Source organism: Patagioenas fasciata, chromosome 7, assembly GCF_037038585.1.
Source record: "Patagioenas fasciata isolate bPatFas1 chromosome 7, bPatFas1.hap1, whole genome shotgun sequence".
Lineage (NCBI taxonomy): Eukaryota > Metazoa > Chordata > Aves > Columbiformes > Columbidae > Patagioenas > Patagioenas fasciata.
In genome coordinates, this window is record NC_092526.1 from 16,892,388 (window position 1) to 16,910,997 (window position 18,610).

The window sequence follows — 18,610 nt, forward strand, 5'->3', positions numbered from 1 at the left end:
TTGATCTCCCTGTACACAACTCTGGGTACTGCTTACACCATGCCGGGTCAGTGCTTTTCCTGTTTGGATTTACCAGAAAGTGCAGGAAATGGCTGGAGCCCCGGCAGTGTTACCAGTTTGAGGATGGGCAGGAGGGGTAAATCAGGACGTGGCTGCAAACTCCTTCCCTGCCAGACAGTGAGGAGGTGGAGGGGGGAGCCTTGAGCAGAGGAACATGGGGACCTCCAACAGCACCCTTTACCTGGCATGGAGAACTTGGAGAAGTCTGGCAGCGTGTGGGAGAAGGTGACGGTGCTCCCACCGCTGGGGCTGGACATGCCGCTGGAGAGGGGCGAGGACGCCTTGCCATTGATGGTGGCATAGTTGGGCAGGCTGTTGGAGCGGTCCCCTGTCGATATGCGCCGCTTCTCAGGCAGCGCGGGCTGTGGTGTGGGGCTGCCCTGGTGGTAGGCAGCCGAGTCTGGGGAGGAGGAGTGCGGTGTGCTCGTGCCAGGGTAGTATGCCGGCGAGACAGGGAAGGACGGCGTGGAGGGAGGCTGGTAGCCAGAGGAGCTGCTCTGCCGAGACAGTGTTGGGTGCCTCTCCTCCGGGCTGGGGTAGCCGTACAGGGGGCTGCCAGGTGGGACAGCTGTTGCAACTTGATGCCTGACCAGGCTGGGGCTCCCCGGTGGGGCCACCAGGTTGCCGTGGGCCGCCACGGCGTGCCTCCCCAGCCCAGGGCTGCCGGGAGCACCGCTCATGCTGGGGTTGACAGCTCTTCGCCCAAAGCCAGGGCTGGGTGGCGTGTTGGTAGCCACTGTCCGGTGCAGGGTGCGGGGGCTCCCTGGCAGGACATGGGCCCCCGCCACACTGACCTGCGGCTGTGGTCGAGCTTGGAGGTCCGGCTGGAGGCCAGCTCGGCTATCAGGGTAGTCGGGGCTGGTATATGCTGAGCCTGGGACCCCACCTTGGATCATTGTAAGGGAAGATGGAGACGAGTTTTGGTAGCTGCTGTGAGCAGATGGCATCTGCGAGCCAACAGGCGACCGGTAAACAGGCTCAGCCAAGGCGTGGGGAGGCGTAAGTGTGCCGTGGGGGCTGCCCTCTGACGGGTAGCTGTGGAGAGAGGCCCTGAGGAGAGATGAGAAGGAGGATTCAGCACCATCACTTGTTCCTGCTGCTGACTGGCACCTTCCTGTGAGTGGTGCACAGGGCAACCGAGGCACAGTGCCAGACAGCTGCTTGGTTGCTCAGAACCGACAGAGGGATGGGTCCTGCCAGCTGCATAAAAGCAACTGATGGCAGCTTTAGTTCCCCCACGCATCCAAATTCCCTCTCAAAATATGACTTACTGTGAGATCAGAGCATTTTCCAGCTCCTCTCCCAGCAAAATGCCGTGTTCATTCCTCCCTGCCAGCCTCACCAGGTGAGCTGGTGCAGGACACCCAATGGGCAGGGTGGAGAGGGAACAGGGATGATGGCTCCACTGCACCACAGGGCACTAGTGCTCAGCCCAACTCAGGGCTAGGGGTTAGCACAGAACCCATACCTCCTCCCACCCCAAGGGCTGGGTTGCCAGCAAGATGCTGCTGAGGACCAGTGACCACCAGTGACCACCAGTGACTCAGCTTTGTGTCCTCAGGGCAGTGAGCCACACAGTTAGCCAGGACCCCTAAACTCTGCGCAGGGAGACGGGGGTCCTTGCAAAGGCAATTTCAAAGTTCAAATTTCAGCCCCAGCCCCACCAGCCACCCAGACCTTCACCCACTGCCTTACCCATCCATGCTGTGAATGGGGCTGCTGGTAGAGACGGGGCTGGGGGCAGTGAAGGAGTTGGCAAAGGTGCCATTCCTGGTGGGCACCTCGGGGCCCCCGGGCTGGGCGGCAGGCAGGGTCCCTCCCCTGCCTGTTGTGGCCGTGCGGGCCACCGACTCGACATAGCTCCTGGGTTCTGCAGCAAAAGAGAAAAAGATGAGCCCACAGCTCCCATGGGCAGAGGGCCATGCCCTTCCCAGTATCCTCATTTCAGACAGTGAAGGTGTTTGAGCTGAGCTCCTCCAGCTGCATATTTCTCTCAACCCTTTTCCCACAGGGGATGTGGAAAAACACATCTGGCTCACCTGGGCCTTTAGGTTGCTCCAATGGGTGCTGAAGATCCAAAGCCAGGGCATGGGGAGGGGGGTAGTGCCTAATCTTTTCCCCAAGGCGACTAGAGCACATGGGACCGTGGTCCCTTCCAGTGCCACGGCCACTCCACCCAGCTCTGAGTCAGCGTCCCTCCCCGCCCATGATGCCACAAAGCACACGTCGTGCTCCCTGCTCATCCCCAGCCCCTAAAAATAGAGCCATGACTCTACCCAGCCTGCGCTGACTCATGTGGGACTGACGATGATGCCTGGTGGTCTCTGCCCCGTGCAGCCCACCTCTGCATCTCCACCTCACCATCTCCAGCAACAGACCAGAGAGCAGCTCCAGCTACTTCCACTGCAGTATCCAACACTCTCATTTCCAGCCTGGCTTGAAACAGGAGCCCACAAGCATGACCAAGAAAAGTAATTTTCCTTTGGAGCCGCCGAGCTATCCCGCGTCAGGAGCAGTGGGCTGGGCTCACCATCACCAGCGAAGGCAGCCGCCAGTCCCAGCCCTCTCTCCTCCCTTTCCCCTCTGCCTCCTGCTCCATCCAGGCTAGTTCCTATCCCTACGATAGCCTCCTGAAATCCCCAGCTTCTCCCAAAAGCTGTGACAGGCAAAGGGGCTGCAGCTTCAGCCCCGTCGCCCTATGCCCCAGCAGCCATGTCACATGTGGGCTGGCACGTGCCACCGACTGCCTTCATGCTGGGGAACAACACCCTAAGCAAGACCCACTGGCGTCAAATGCTAAGGCACCCGTGCAGGTCCCTGGCTCCAGGCTGGTCATGCCTGAGGCGGCTCCATAGGAGTAATTAGCATGACAAACATTATTATTATCATTAGTCATAACAGACAAGCTTCAGCTAAGCCTACCAGCAAGCCAGCCTGCTCACAATCAGCAATGCCAATGCATAGCTCTGTGTTCAGTGTTGGACCAGGGGGTTGCAAGGAGAAAGACTGTTGTTGGTCCTCCTCCTTCCTCTCTAGTGTCTCCATGGCCATTCACCTGAAGACATGGAAAGAACCATCCATGCCTCGGGCTGATCTCCCTGCCGTGCCCTGCTCATCCCGCAAGGGAAGATATGAGCCAAACCAGACCAATAACCTCAACACAGGCTGAGTACCAGCATCTGAGGCAGTACCAGCTCTGAGTGACAGGGACGTGGCACTGCCCAGGGAGATGCCCAGGGCAGCTGCAAGAAACTCATCATTGCTTATGTAATTAAATTAATTTCACAGCTACTCACTTTTCTCCCCCAGCTCCCCACCCCTGACTAAAATTAGCCAGACAGTACATATGAGTCAGCCTGCAAGAGGTTAAGAACAAATGGTTGCGAAGATACCAGGCCCTCCTGCAAAGGTGGGGGCTGGATGGAAGTAGGAGCCAGGGGCTGAGGGAAGGGGACAGCCCACAGGGGAGCACACTGTGTGCCACACCAATGTGTTCCATTTGTTTGGCTCAATATGAGGAAAAAAGAAAGAAAAAAAAAAAAACTAAGAAGTTTCAATCAAGGCTTTTTTAGGTAAAAAAAAAAAAAAATTCAGATCTTTCATCCTAGTGGGTTTTTTTAAGAGGCTCCGGAGATGGGAAGACAGTGGGAGAATAGACAGCCCTTGAGTCACCAGGGAGTGAGCAGTCATTCGGGAATCCCGAATCCAAGCAGGGCTCTGCTCCAGCCAGAAATCCCCAGCACTGCGACTGCCGGGCTGTTCTAAAGGTGGCAGCCAGGCCCCGAGCTCCCGTGCTGCCAGAGCATCCCCCGGTCCCAGGAGCAGCTGAGCAGAGCCCAGCGGGGCAGCGATCCTATGAAGCCTGTGGCTTGGTGCAGAGAGTGTTAAGCCAAAGCTTTGTTAAGCCAAAACACACCTCCCTGCAGATTCAGTCCCCCAAAAAAGCATCATGTTATGCAAGAGGAAGGACTAAAGCAGGGCAAGAGGCTGGTGGTGACTACTCAGCCTGGCCAGAGCGGGATCTCCAGACATCCTTTAATGTATCCAAAAAGTCATTGCTGAAACACCAGAACCAGAACATTTGCTTCAAGCAAACACTTTCTCCCATATTACACAATGATCACATGCTGGCTCCTGGGGCCACAGGAAGCATTGCAAATTCACTGAGAAGAGATATCCTCTCCCCAAAACCCATCCTGACCACACAGTTCCCCATCCCAGCCCTGAGGGCCCAAAGTTTTATCAATGAAGAAAGTAAAATCACCCAACAACCATTAGATAGCAGGCAGCACTCCAGGGAATCACAGCCACTCCCTAAGCCTCCATCCCCATGGGAGATGTGCCCCCCAGCATCGGCAGAGCTACCCTCCAGCTTCTGTCCCAACTCAGCCCAGTCCTCAGCATCCCAGGGGAGGTGCAGTTCAGGGATGGGAGAGGCGGGGGGGAATTTTGGCAGTCTCCCATTCAGCAGAGGATGCACACCGGCTGCCGGCACTGTACTGCTGTCCAGCCGGCTGAGTCGGCAGCACACTGGTGGCCTCTGCGCCTAGTGACCTTTTGTGCTGCACTTTGGTTTATTTTCGCTCCGAACAGCAGCGGCAAAGCCAGAAGGGGAGGGCAGGAGCCCAGAACTGGGGCTGCTGCTCCCAGCCCCCCACCAGGCTTGTCCAAAGCTGGCCGTGAGATGCCAGCATCCTCAGCATGCCACTGGCGAGGATACCACGCACCAACAAAGAGCTCTCAGCCCCCATGGATGATCGCCACCCAACGTGACAGATCTCCAGCGCCAATTTGGACATTGGGGGAGCCAACCTCAACACAAAGCACAACATTTCCTTTCTCAAAAGGGAGTGATACCAGCAAGACTCAGGCTCTTCCATCCCTAGGGGCCAGCGCAAGGGAAGGCTGCTGGCGCAAACAGCGGGAGCCTGCTCTGAACAACAGTCCCAACAGCGAGCATTAGGAGAGAAGAGACAGAGAAAAAGCCTTTCTTACCTTCTTCAGAGCTACCGCCCGCCTCCCCTTCTAGCTCTGAGAGACGGAGGGGCAGGGGAGCGATGGGATCAGGGAGAGGAGGAAGAAGGGAGGTGTGAGACAGAAAGAAAAGAGAAATCTGAGTTAAGCAGCTTTGCCGTACTTGGGCACAGGCACACAGAGTGCAAAGGAGAGCCCCACAAATCCCCAACACAGCACCCCAAACTCAGCCCCTGGCCTCACACAGCCCCAGGGTCCACCTGGACAACTCAGAGATGATGTCCAAACACCAAGAAGTTGGTTTCAGGTGGGGAAGAGGGAACAGTGGGGAGCCACCACAAAAGGCTGCTCCAGGAAAGCCACCAAGCACCAAGAAAGTATCAGCTTGCCCTTGGGAGCACAAGGAGAAGGGAGTCCCTGGGTGGGCTCAGCCAAGCCATGCCAAGGTTAGCCAGGATTTGGGGAGGTTACACTCATAGATGGCCCAGAAAGGGGCCTCAGATGTTGGGGAGCAGCAAGGTCTGGCTTGGCAGGTTGCTCTGGGACATGCCCTCAGGATAGCAGGGCCTTTGCACCCAGGGACCACTCTCTGAAATGGAGAGAGCTCTGGATACTGTTTCCAGCTGACAGGCTCGGCTGTGCTGCAGAGCAGAAGGGAGGAAAGAAGGAAGGGAGGCAGGGAGATGGGGCTGGGGAGGAGGCAGGATCCCTGAGTTTTCCAATTTCCACCACCAGAGACCCTGCTGGGCTAAGCCTCCTGGGCAGCACCAACGTCCCCCACCCTCACACAGACCCAGAGTCCCCACAATAGGTGACAAGAACCCCAAGGCTACCTGGCCCAAAAATGAGGGAGAAGTGCCTTCTCTAGCCAGGGGACTCTTCCAGAGGTGTCTTCACAGACGCACCCCCCAAAAAATACCTGCAGCCCCCATGCCTACACTCACCTCCCACTGGATGCAGCAGGATCTCAGCCGGGTTGTGGGGTTTCAGCCCCAGTGCTGAGAGAGGGGTCTTGGCCAGGCCAGGGGGAGAACGCACTGTCGGCACAGGGAACACAGGAGCATTAGTTGAGGAGTGGGAGGTGAAGCCTCAGAAAGGCTGGAGCTGTCACTACCCAGGGGTTCAGAGCTCACATGACCCATCCCACCCACCAGCTGCAGTCAGGGGCTGCCAGGAAGAGCCCTTGTGTGAAGCAGCACCCTGGGGAAGGTCACCCACCCCCTCCTCCATTTGGAGATGCACAGAAGGCAGGAGGTACCCAGGAATAAGCAGTGTGCCCCACTGCAGGGCTGGCAGGATAGAGTAAGTGGGTAATTCTCAGGGCAGGCCCAGACCCCATCTCCCAGCAGCCTCCTCACAAGAGAATGGTCCCACCATAGGCATGAAGCCTTTTTCATTGCCCCTGTGCAAGCAGCCACCTTCCAACCCAGCACTCCCAAACCTTAACCCCCTTCTGCCAATCACCACGTCTGGCTGAGGTGGGATTGTGCTGTCTCAGGGCAGCTCATCACCCCCACAAACGGGGCAGCAGGACTGCCAAAAAACCCCCAGCCCTCCAGACCAGCTCAGCGGGTGGGTGAGGATGTTCACACAGAGCATGTTCCCTGAGGGGTTGTAATGCACACATGAGGTCTGTGCCCCTGTTACCATACATACATATCAAGAGGAGCTGAGTATGTATGTATGGCTATGGTATGGACACACCAGCAGCAGGGTTTCACAGGCCGCAGTGGACCTCTCCAAGCAGACTACACTTTCTGTCCCCTCCTGCCCCCAGGCTTTGATCCATCTCCTTGACACTGCATCTTCCTGGATCTCATCTCCAGCAAGAGGGACCAGAGGGAACATCCCTCCATCAGCATTTGAATGTCCCTGACTGGTGGCATGGGCACGGGGCCCACAGCGAGGCCAGGACGCGGTGGGTGGTGGGTGCTCCAGAGGAAAGCCAGACCCTTACCCCAAGGCCAGGTCCCCCCCAAGGCCAGGTCCCCCCAGCAGCCTCGAGCTGGAGCAGTTGAGCAACTGAGTCCCTGGGAAATTAAGAAGGCAGCATTTTCACCAGCAGGTGTCCAATTTCCCCAAATCTGGTCAGCCACAAGCCACAGTGTCAGCTCACACTCTGTCTGACAAGCAGCGGAGTCCTCCCTGGGGCTGGGAATTCCCCTGGGACCAACACCTCTCCATGGAAGGGAATCTTTCCTCCATCCTCCCCTGGGAGCACTTCAGCAAAGCCTGCAAGCTGCAGCTTCAGGCATCCCAGGTCTCCCTGGCTGGTGATGGTTAAGAAGTGCTGCCTCCAGGCCACATCCACAGCCAGGCTGTTCCCATCACCTCTGCAAGTGACTCAGCCCCCAAAACAAGTCACTGTTCCACTGCCAAGGAGCTAATGCCCTGGGGCCAAGCTCTCTGGCTGGGTCCCCGGAACAACGGGGCCATTTCTGAGCTGCCAAATGCCCCAGGGACACTCTCACACTCTGGCCACTGCATCCCATGAGACAGGGCTCAAACACCAGCAGGTTGCAGGAGAATAACAGCAACAGCACGGAAGGAAATATCCTTGAGCCCCATGGGCTAAGCTATAGGGGTAGGCAGCCCCATTTCAACCAGGATGTGGCATCAGAGAGGGCTGCACTCAGCCAGAGCATCACTAGGCCCACAGCATCCCTCAGCATCCAGCTTACAAAAGTGATTTTGCTTGGGGGGGTAGGAAGGGGATGCCAACTTTTTGATGGGTTTCCCAGTTGGTTTCCCAGTTGACCGACTGCTCCATTGCACTGGTCCAGCCCGAGTCGTGCTGTGCTGACATGAGGCTGCTCATCAGGGCTCATAGCTCAAGTCAGTCACACAAACCCAGTCCACAAAAACCCACCACAACTGCACGATCAGGGTTAGTCAGAAAGAAGGCATGCCACACTGGAGGAGCAGATAAAAGCTGCATGCAAAGGGATGGCATCTCCCAGCCTTCTCCACATCCTGCTCTGGAAACAGTGAGTGAGAAGTGGCACAGCATGCGAGGGTCTGTCCTGAGCCCCCTCCCAGTCTCTGGTCCCTCCTGCCTCCCCCTGGCTCGCCTGCTACTGTAGCCTCACTGCCCTTCTTGCCATGCGGATAGGAAAGACAGGGAGGTGCAGCACTGGGATGGAGTGCAAGGATCCTGTCTTTTGGACCCCGTCTCTCTCCTTAGCCCACTTGGAATCCAAATAAGCAAATGTCCCAGGGAGTAAAGGGTGGGAAAAAGCCAACAGGAGGGTGCCGAGCACAGGATGCTGATGGCAGTGGGATGCTGATGGCAGCATGGAGCGGTGGGATGTGGAAGAGAGAGAAGGATGGAGAGGAGGAGTGATTAACATGGTGGTGGTGTCTGAAGCCTGGAGCTGTTTGACCCTTGGCGAATTTCTGGCTTGCCGAGAGCCACCCACCAAGCCCTTCCGCCTCCCGGAGCCGCAGCACTTACAGGGGTTGGAGTAAGGGGTTTGTGGCGAGACAGGGAAGGCTGGGGTGGGGGAGGAAATCTCACCGCCGCTGGAGGGTGGGCTGGTGGGGGAGGCACTCTCCATCTCTTCAAAGGCTTCCTTGTAGCTGTGGAGGTGAGGCTGGAGAGAGCAGGAGAAAGGGTCAGTCCCGTTTCTACAATGTTCATGACCCTCCAGGACACCACCTCCACTGAAAGCATCATTAACCCACAACCCTGCAAGATGTCATGGATGCTAAAAGTCCTACATTCCCCTCTAAGCCTTTTCCTTCTCCAGAGGTAGCCTCACCCCACCAGCCACCCCCTCAGCCCAGCATCCCCCATCCCAGCACACCTCTTTGGGCCTCCCTCCAGGGTTGGCTGCGATGGTGCTGACCACCTCAGGTGAGAGGATGGTAGGGCTGCGGGGCGAGCTTGGCTCTGGTGAACTCTTCTCATGGTGGCTGTCAGTGGGTGTCCGCTTGCGAGCAGGGACAGTGCTCTCCTCCAGGGGCTTCTCCCGGGACTGCACCCCTGCAGGGCAAGCACAGGGTGGCCGATGGGTGAGGAGCTGCCAGCTGAGATGGGGACCACCAGGAGATGCTCTGGGGCTGATCCGAGAAGTCCCCCCAGGGCTGGTTACCACAGAGGGGACTCTGCCCAGGTGAGATGGCAGCTGCAACACTCACCTGCATCTAACCCCCAGACCAGCACAGTCAGTTTTGAGCTGGAGCAGATACACCCTACAGCACTGGCCCTGAGCCAAGCAAAAAAGCAGGGCAGAGTTGTGTGGCTAGTGGCTGGACCACTACACTAGCCCTCCCAAGGACCCTGAGTCTTGCACTCAGAGGCAGCATCCCCACGCAGCGGGTGCAAGGGGCAAAGGGGCATGAGCACCCTGTGAGCAGCCCACCCCACAGAGCTGGGGATGACCAGCACCTCTCAACAGCATCATGGTGGGAAAGGGTCAAATCCCCCGGCACTGAAGCAGCTGCATTCAGCTGCATCCCCACTCCCACAGCCTGATGCAGCTTCAACCATAGCAGCGGAAAAAGCCTGGTTTTGTGAGTCCCTAAAGCAGAGGGAACACCAGGTCAGGAGGAAAAACCCCAGAGGAATAGTGCAGGAAATCCCAACAAACCACTGCTGATCTCCTACCACCAGCACAAAGCCTTCCTAAACGGGGAGATCCTCTCCATCTGCCCCCAAACCACCTTCCCAGACCCCAGCACCACCAGTGCCCACAGCCTGGGGCAGCACCAAGGGGCTACAAGACCCTGGGGGGAAGAAGGGAGCAAGCAAGTCACTGTGAGAGACTGGGTTACTCCAGGCTGTCAGGGTCTGGTAGAGCCCACTGGCAAGCCCATGAGTTGGGATAAAGCCCAGGAATGAGAACAAAGCCAGCGCAAGGCAGAGGATTTGGGGGGCTGGGATGAGGAGTGTGACCTAAAACCCCCCAGCAAGGCCCAAACACACTCTCTGCCCCATCTCGCCTGACTAAGAGGTTAATTAGGGCTCAGGGACAATGGTGCTGGGTTCAGTGCAGGGGAACCAGGCAGAGCATCACAGCTCAGAGCTCCATGGGACTCCCGTTCCCCCCTCAGCACCCACACAGCAGTGGGGTGACCCCTGGTCTAAGCCCCACTAGCAGAGGTGACAGCACCATCCCCTCCACCTTTCCCACAGAGGCAGGGAGGGCTCACACTCCTCCTGGCCCAGCCCAGTGCACAGAGGGGAAAGAACGAAAACAATATAAAAAGAAGAAAGGAGGAAAAAAAAAAAAAAAAGTCCAGCATCACGCTCCAGGAAATGCACTTTTCAAACACCAACTCTTTTCCCACGGGCTGGCTAAGGAAAAGCAGCCATCAGCTGCTTCCCCTCACTCCCCGGGGCTCCGTGCGGGACCCACGCCTCGCACCCACCGACCTCCCCTCGCCCCTGCTCCCGCACCGGAGCTGTCCCGGCCCTGGGGAATGGGCTGGGAGCAGGGAAAGGGCTGGGGGCACGGGAGGGAGGTGGCCTGGGTGCATTTCTAAATAATCTGCTCAGTGAACGGCAACAACAATAAAATCACAGCTGGGGGGGGGAGAGGCGGCCGGGCTGGGAGGCGGGGGACGCGAGCCAACCGGGCTGGCTCCAGCCACGGAGGCGGCCTGGAAAATTCCACTAAGAGCAGCTTTGAAACACGACTCCCCAATCCCTTCTGCAGGTGCTTACCAGCGCAGGGGACAGCCGTTAGAAAGGCCCGTGGAGAGAACAAGGGGAATGAGAGGGTCTCCGGGAACCTGTCCTGCAGGCACAATGACCATGGCTAGCATTGTATAGGGCCACCTTGTATTTTTTTCCCTGTTCCTCACTTTAAGAGAACAAAGCCCTGAGTTGTAAGCATAGGGAGAAACAAAATGGGGGGGGGGGGAAATAACCCAAACCCTTACATTTTATTTTCACCCCTCTACTTTGTGCACTGTGGGGTTTCCTGCACACCCCAAGAGCATCACCAGGAGCAGCCCTTGGAACATCCCAAAGGGAGCTGCAGCGACCGAGCGCTGCAGAGAGGCAAGGATCACATATGCCTGCCTTGCTTTGCATTTTTCATTTGAGAACCACAAAGAGCAGCTCACCAGAGCCCGGCTGTCAGTGCATATCACACACCTACAGTGTGGGACCCTCTGCTGCATACTCAGGGCTGCATGTCACCCAACTGCAGGGTGCCGGATCTGGCTCATCAGGACACCCAGGCACTCACCGGGCTTTGGCTGCTCCGCTCCCCAGACATGGAAAGCGGCTGGAGCTGCAGGGAGGGGAGGAACGAGAGGGGAAAAAATAGACTCATTGTTCAGGAGCTGAGAGTGGGAAACTTTACAGGCTGCCTGGAGCAAAGCCTGGAGGAAACCCAGGCTCTGAGCACAGCTCCCCTGACCCCCCGGGGTGATTTATGGGCTGGAAACTACGCTTGAAAAACAAATTCTCCTTTCCCCTGCTCGCTGTGCCCCTTCAGCACACAGAGCCTCCCTTAGCCACGGTGCCATCTCCAGCCTCCCAAGGATGCTCAGCTGCGGGGGGGGGGGAAAGGAGGTGGTCCCCATCACAAAGAGGGAACAGCAGCCCAGACCCTGCTCCCCACCCTTGCCACCACTATCTCTGGCACTACCACCCATTCTGCTGCCTATGTAACTCCTTAACCTGGCAGCAACCCTCTCCCAGCAAAATCCTGCCCTTGGATTAAACACAGCTCTAGGGCTGGGGAAGGGCAGAAGCACAACAGCCAGAGGAGAAGGAAGCAGAAGGGATTTAAACCCAGGTGGTTTTGTGGATGGGGAGCTGCATCTCTGGGCCAAATAAGGAGGCAACTGCATTCTGGGCATGAGATGCTGGAGCTACTGCCAGACAAGAGCCAGGCGATGCCCCCACGGTGGAGACGAGAGGGCAAAGCAGCATCCCATGGCCCTTGGGATGCAGCACCCAGCAGTTAAAGCCACACAGGGACACACGATGCCTAGGGAAAAGACAGATGCAAACTCACTCCCTCCCCACACAAAGAAAAGCAGCAGACATTGCCCTGTACCTCTCTCTGCCAGAGCCCAACTCATCCCATCCCACTGGGCACAGACGTGTTTACTGGTTGTCTGCTCCCAGGGGACTTAATTGATGTGTCTGTCCATGTTTCACCCCAAAACAAGCACATCCAGGGGCCCTCCCTCACTCCCCACCCAGCTGCAGGTGAACCCATGGGGAAAATCCCCAGATTGAGGCAAGTGAGACCCTGCCAGACCAGGAGCTGGCTGAACCAGGGGTCTGCAGAGCTGCACCCCAGCTCTTGCCTTCCTGAGGGCTGACCCACAGCCAGGGCAAAGCTTGGAGGGACTGGAGTGAGGGTCTGGATCCAGCCCAGCGATGAAACCTCATCAGAGAGCAGTGCTAGGCTTAGATGAGATGCAAAGCCAAGCGTAGGCAGGGGAGTCTGTACCCAGGGCAGGGGCTCCACCATCACTGGAGGAGGTCATACATGCAACACACAGAGCACTCAGCATGCAGGGACAGGGAAAAAGGAGAGATGAAGGGAAAAGGAAGGATGAGAAGGAAGGAGGTTAGGAGAGAAGCAGGAGGAGAAAGATGAATGGGGAAGGATGGTGGACAAGAAGGAGGGAGGTGGAATGAACAAACCGGAGAAGGACCGTTGCTGGTTCAGAGGACGGGGGACTTTGGTGCTCTTGTTGAGTTCCCTGAGCTTGGCGTTGTACTCTGCCAGCGTACCAGGAAATGGGGTGCAAGGAGGGTATGAGGTCACACAGGACAGACACAGTCCCCCATGGAGAGAGGAAGGGACAAGACAGGACAAATGTCACAAGATACAATAGGGAGACAGAGAGAGAAAACAAGAGAAAATATTAGATGGGTTCCAGCAGACAAGATTGGGGTCCAAGGAAGCTCATACAAATCTTGGAACTGCTTTCCCATCACCCAAATTGCCTGGCTCCATGCACTGCTTAAACCCACACAGGAAATCAGTGGTGGCTCCCAGCCACATGTGGCCTTGTGCAATGCCATAAATGCCCACCATTGTCCCTTTGGGGATGGCACTGTGCAGGTCTCCTCCACCATGAGATGCCCAGGGCTGGGGCAAGAAGAGAACCCCAGATGGGAGACAATGAGGACTGAAGGATGGCAGGACCAGCTCCTCTCTGTGAGGAGGCAATGGGGACACCAGCGCTGCCCCATCCCATCTCTTCACCTCCATCATCAGCAGGAAGCGTGAATGGGAGCTCTCCCCCGCCAGGCATGGAGGAGGTGCGAGATGCTCCTCATCGCTGTGCTGGGACACACAGGCCATTTATAGCAGCAGGGAATGTAAACAAACCCATCCATGCCCCACCACCCCCATCAGTCATCCCCTCTCGGTGCTGGCTTTGGGACACCTCGTTCCCGCTGGAGGTCAGACTGTCCGCCCGCGCAGTCCCCGCCTCGGCACAGACGGCCAGGCTCCAGCGGCGACAGGTGGCCACAGGCTGGGGACCATCCCTGGGACACCTGTCCTCCCCAGGAAGCCCAGAGGCTACAGGGGGATGAGTGACCTCAGCCCACCTTTGAGGATGTGACCCCAGGGTTTGGGGGGATGCATTTTTTAGTAGACACCATCAAATATCCATTTCTCACACACTGCAAATACTGTTCCACCTCTCCTGAGGCTCTCCTCTTCCATCCCATTTTTTCCCTCCATACCCTGTTTCCTCAAAAATAAGACAGGGTCTTATATTAATTATTGCTCCAAAAGGTGCTTACATTTTTACATCTGGACACTATTTAAATTGACTTTTGATGAACTGTAACTAGGGCTTATTTTTGAAATAGGGCTTACATTTCAAGCATTCTCAAAAATCCTGAAAAATCATGCTAGGGCTTATTTTTGGGGTAGGTCTCATTTTCCAGAAAACAGGGTAGTTGAGGGGCGATCTGCTCCCTATAACATTCAGTCCAGACATATAGCAAACTTTGGGCATTCTGGCAGTCTTGGGTTTGTTTGAACCTTCTGTGCAAGCTCTGGATCCCTCTGTGCATCTGGCCTGCATCACTGAGGTCAGGTTCGGATGCATGCAAACTGCCTCCAGCACATTTGCACCCCTCCACATCCCCTACCTGCCCCTCGCCCTGGTGCCACAGTGACTCCACCCCTGTGCCTGGGAGGTTGGTGGTGTTGGATTTTTCCAAGCAAGCCTCTTCCTCCTCCCTCTAATGCCGGGTGAGTTTCTGGACTGAGCACAGAGCTGGAAAAGACCGAGCTGCCAAGCCCCAGCATCATGAGCTGGCCCCCAGCCTGGCCACAGCCCCAAACCTTTCCCAAATGTCGCTCCACAACCCAACAACTGCAGACGAAGCAGCGGAGAGGGAGGGCACCCATCCTGCTGTAGGGCACCTCCTTCACATGGGGCTGGGACCCTCTGCGTCCCCCAAAGCCCCCAAGCTGGAGCCATGGGAGGGCAGGGAATCAAAGGACAGATTCTCCTCTGCAACACAGAGCAAATGCCTTCATCCAGCCACTGCACCGATGCTCAGCACCACGTTCAGCCAAGTCTGGCACCAAGCCCCTCTGGCAGGGCTGGGAAATACCTTCCCAGCTCCTGACCACCACCCCAAGGCTAGGTCAAGCTTCAAACCACTGAGGGCCAAGCTGGCTGGGCCACCAGGCAGAGAGGCTGCCACCAGCCTCCACCCTGCCCCCCCCAGCTCTAGCAGCACCCTGACTGCCCAGGGAGGAGGTCTAAACACCAGGGAGGAGGTCTGAGCACCAAGCCCAGCATGCTGGGGGTAAAGTGGGGGCTAAAATCAGGGAGGAGCCCAGCTACACTAAACACAATGCAAGTTCTCTGCTGGGACCTTACACAAGAGCATGCTCCAGGCAGGAAGAGCATCCTGTCCAAGGCAGGGTCCAGGCAGGACACCCTCAGACAGAGCTGAAAATATTTTCTCAAACTGATCTATACTCTCCCCAAAAGGGAAAAATACCACTGGTACCCACCAAGTGGCCCTGCCACAGAAGACAGACCAGTCCCATACCCCAAAGGGGTGAGGATGGGCAATGCTGCTGTGGTCGGTGAATTGCAAGGGGGGTGGTCTCGGCAAAGGAGAGAGCCACAGGCTGCCTCCCTGCCCAGCATGTCCTCACGGCCGGTGGTTCAGTCCCAAGCCCGGATCCAGAATGGACGAGGAGTCGCCACATCTCCCATCCCTGGTTCCACCATGCATGCCACCCCCGTGGAGTCCAGCTTCTTGGGACATGCAGTTTCCCCTGTCCCCTCAAGGAATCAAAGTGTCCTACCTGCCACCCTGTGGGCCACCAGGCCCTCCAGATTCAGAGGCTCTTCTGCTGACCTCGACAGATCTTCGTAGCTCTCCAGTCCCTTGGGGGGCATCTGGGTTTGTGGTGTGACAGTGGGAGAAGGTGGGGAGGAGACGTGGAGCTGCTGAGACCCCACAGGGCTGTAGGAGGTGCTGAGCGGGAGGATGCCCATCGCTGCTCCAGCTGGGGCTTGGCTGTAGTTCCTTGGCTCCGGCACTGGAGCTGGCTGGTAGCTGTATGGTGAATAGGTTTCCCGGTACTCATGTACCCCATAGTCTGACTCTCCAGGAGAATAGGCTTTGCCCCGAGGCTCGGAGGCTGCAGGGCTCACAGATGTCCCAAAGGACCTTGGCTGGGCCACTTGTGGAGTCGGCTGGGCATAGAGACCAGCAATGGGGTGGGCTGAAACGGAGGAGAGCAAGGGTCCCGCCGGTTTGTCCTGGCGGGAGGTGGCAGGCACACTCTGCGACTTGTGGACGGCAGGCGTGAGGTCCAGCATCAGGACATCAAGCGCTTCAATGGATTGTTCAATCTCTCGGCGGGAGGGCGCCCGGGGGAACTCAGGCATGCTGTGGCTGTGGGGGGGCACTGGCTGCAGCGGGCTGGGCTGGGGGCTGCAGCTGGAGACACTGGGGCTGTGGGTCTCCAGGCCAACCTCCTGCAGCTGGGAAGGTGGCCGGCTCCCCCCTTGCTGCTGCCAGGAATTCAAGCCTCTCTGCACAGCCTCCCGGCTACTGGTGCTGCGAGCTGGGGCCTGGGGCAGTGCTGGGTTCCCATCATACTTGGCCATGTCCACCACTGGGAAGGACCGGGAGCGATAGGCGCCAGGAGGGTCGTAGCTGTATAGGTAGGGCTGGGAGCTGGGCATTGGCTGGGGCTGCAGCCAGCCCGGGGCGTGGGAGCCTGGCGGGCGCTGCGGGTAGCCAGCCAGGTGGTCCTGAGCTGATGCTGAGGGCCGCAAGGGAGGCAGCGGGTCACGGAGGTGGTGTCCCATCATGGTGTTCTGGTTGTTGTAAGGGTAGCCACCATTGGAGAGCAGCTCACTGTCATACAGTCCCTCCTTCAGCAGCTTCTCAGCCCCGTTGCAGCTCGAGGGGCCATTGGGCAGGGAGCAGAGGCTGCCCACCCGGGGCGCCTCCTGGTAGCCGGCCTCGCTGGTGGTGGTGGTGCCGTCCAAGGAGGAGAGGGTGCCCAAGCTGCCCACACTGTGCCCATCCTGGTTGGGCAACTCGTCATCCAAGATATCTGTCTCCCGCTCAGCCACGAGCACCGCCGCGTTCCCGTTGACATGCACCTGAGCCGGCACCACGTGGCGGCCCGGCACGGCAGGCAGGCGCGCCGGCACGGGCCCAGGCGCGTGGTTGTGCATGGGTGGCGCACTCTCCAAGCCAAAGCCGACAAGGAGACGATCCAGCTCCCGCTTCTCCTCGGGGCTCAGCACCGCCTGGCCACCGGGCGCCCCAGGCACCCCCGGCTCATCGGTCCGGTCGGTCTTGGTGGAAGCGGTGGAGTTGCCCGAGTCGCTGCTCACCGAGAGCGTGTGCTCAACGTGGTTGGGCGTTGCTGAAAGTGGGAGACGGGTGGCGTTGATGGCGCCGGTGCTGCCGTGGAGGGAGTCTTTCTTCTTCACTTTAGCGTAGAGGCTCCCATCCAGGGGCCCTTGTGTGTGCCCAACCTCTGCAAGGGGAGAAATGAACACGAGACCCCAGATCAATTGCTGGCTCTCTGCACGGAGCTAATGGGTCCCATTAGCCGGTGGTTTCGATCTCTTCTGAGCCGCCAGAATGCTTAACGACCAGAATCGCCGTTTCCTCGGCACCCTCCGCAATCCCACAGGCGCCACCATGCAGAGACACTGGAGCAAGACACCTCCCATCCCCATGCGCCCACAGATCCCACTCTGCAGATTGTCCTGCCCTGCAAGCATCACCTGCTCCACTGCCATTCACCAAATATCCCTCCCCCTGGTTCCAGGAATCACTCCTGGCAATTGCCTTCCATGGCTCGTGAGGGCCAGGGCTGCCCACACAGTCAGCCATGACTTTACCACCACAGCACAGGGCTCAGCCAGCCCTGAAGGGCCACAAAGCACCAGGAAGGTGACCAGGGAGGGCAGGGGAGATGCACCACGGGCCATAGGAGAATGGGCAGAGATGGCCAGGATCTGGCCTGGTAGCTCTGCATGTCTCCAGCTGGATGGATGTACTCAGCCCATGGGTGAAGGACAGATGAACCATGGACCCACCTTCCCCCTCCCTGCCAGATGATGTACAGATCCAGCCAGTTGTCCAACCTTGACATTTCTGGCTACAGACAGGCTCTCACCCTTTCTATCCTTCCCCTTCCCTCACAGAGGCCGCTGGATCTGCCCCACACCTTTCCTGCCCTGAAGCTCCTGCATAGGCAGGACCACTGCCCAAATCCAAACATGAAGCAACTCCTCCCTGGGAGGCACTGAGTGACTCAGTGCCGTGATTCGAGGCTAGTGCGAGAAGCCAGCTTTACTCTGCAGCCCCGAAAAGGCAGGGGGCAGCCAGGGTACAGCAGCATCACCAACAACAACCTTTCATCCCAGCTCTGAGCTCCCCAACTCCCACCACTCTCAGCAGCCCCGAGATCACAACCAGCTGCACCCTTTAAACTTTTACAAACAGGGCAGACAGATTTTGTGGGCACAGAGGGACCCCTGGCCACCAAGACAGCAATGGGGATGGCCCCAAAGCCGTGTCCCTCACAACGGAGCATGCACGGCACAGGCTGGGCTGCAGACTCTTGTTTTTCCAGCTCCCTGCCGAGGTTTCCTGGAAGGGCCCGCGAGCAGCACTAAACACTTTCTTTTGGAGGAAAAAATGACTCTTCCCTGGCGGGGAGCCAGGTGGCTGACTCAGGGACGGAAGACGGCCCTAATGTGATAGTGTGAAATCAGAGCACCCCTATCTGTGAGCAAAACACTTCCGAAAGCCAGCCACGAGCTGAGGACAGCTTAACCAGTCCCACACTGCCACAGCCGCACCCCAGCAGCTCCCACACTGCTGATCCCCCTCGCTGTAAAGCAGAGAGGGGTGATAACACATAGCATGTGTCCTACCAAGTAAGGGTCCCCTCCTTGCTACCAATTTTCCATTCCTGAATCCCTGTCAGCAGCATCTCAAGGAGGTAACCAGGCCCCAAAGCTCCCCCTTAGCTTGAAGGTGCCCCAGGATCATGCAGCAAGGTCCTCTCTGGGCACTTGGTGCAGGAAAGAATGAGGATAGAAGTCCACAATTTCTCCTGTAGACTCAGAGCTCCTT

The 18,610-nt window shown here is 57.8% G+C and overlaps 1 protein-coding gene across 15 annotated transcripts in view; it reads right to left on the reverse strand.

Moving 5' to 3' along the window:
• TNS1 (tensin 1) overlaps positions 1-18,610 on the reverse strand; it is a 69,321-nt gene that overhangs the window by 9,657 nt on the left and 41,054 nt on the right. For 9 of the 15 annotated variants that reach the window (XM_071810897.1, XM_065840718.2, XM_065840715.2 and 6 more), the window contains 8 exons: positions 15,300-16,997; positions 12,650-12,727; positions 8,841-9,019; positions 8,552-8,627; positions 5,979-6,071; positions 5,056-5,091; positions 1,756-1,930; positions 242-1,110 (listed from right to left, as the gene is read on the reverse strand). In XM_071810897.1, the coding sequence (XP_071666998.1) occupies positions 242-1,110; positions 1,756-1,930; positions 5,056-5,091; positions 5,979-6,071; positions 8,552-8,627; positions 8,841-9,019; positions 12,650-12,727; positions 15,300-16,997 (3,204 nt within the window). The remainder of the gene's footprint in view (positions 1-241; positions 1,111-1,755; positions 1,931-5,055; positions 5,092-5,978; positions 6,072-8,551; positions 8,628-8,840; positions 9,020-12,649; positions 12,728-15,299; positions 16,998-18,610) is intronic. The other 6 variants (XM_065840719.2, XM_065840724.2, XM_065840717.2 and 3 more) reach the window with 5 other exon arrangements.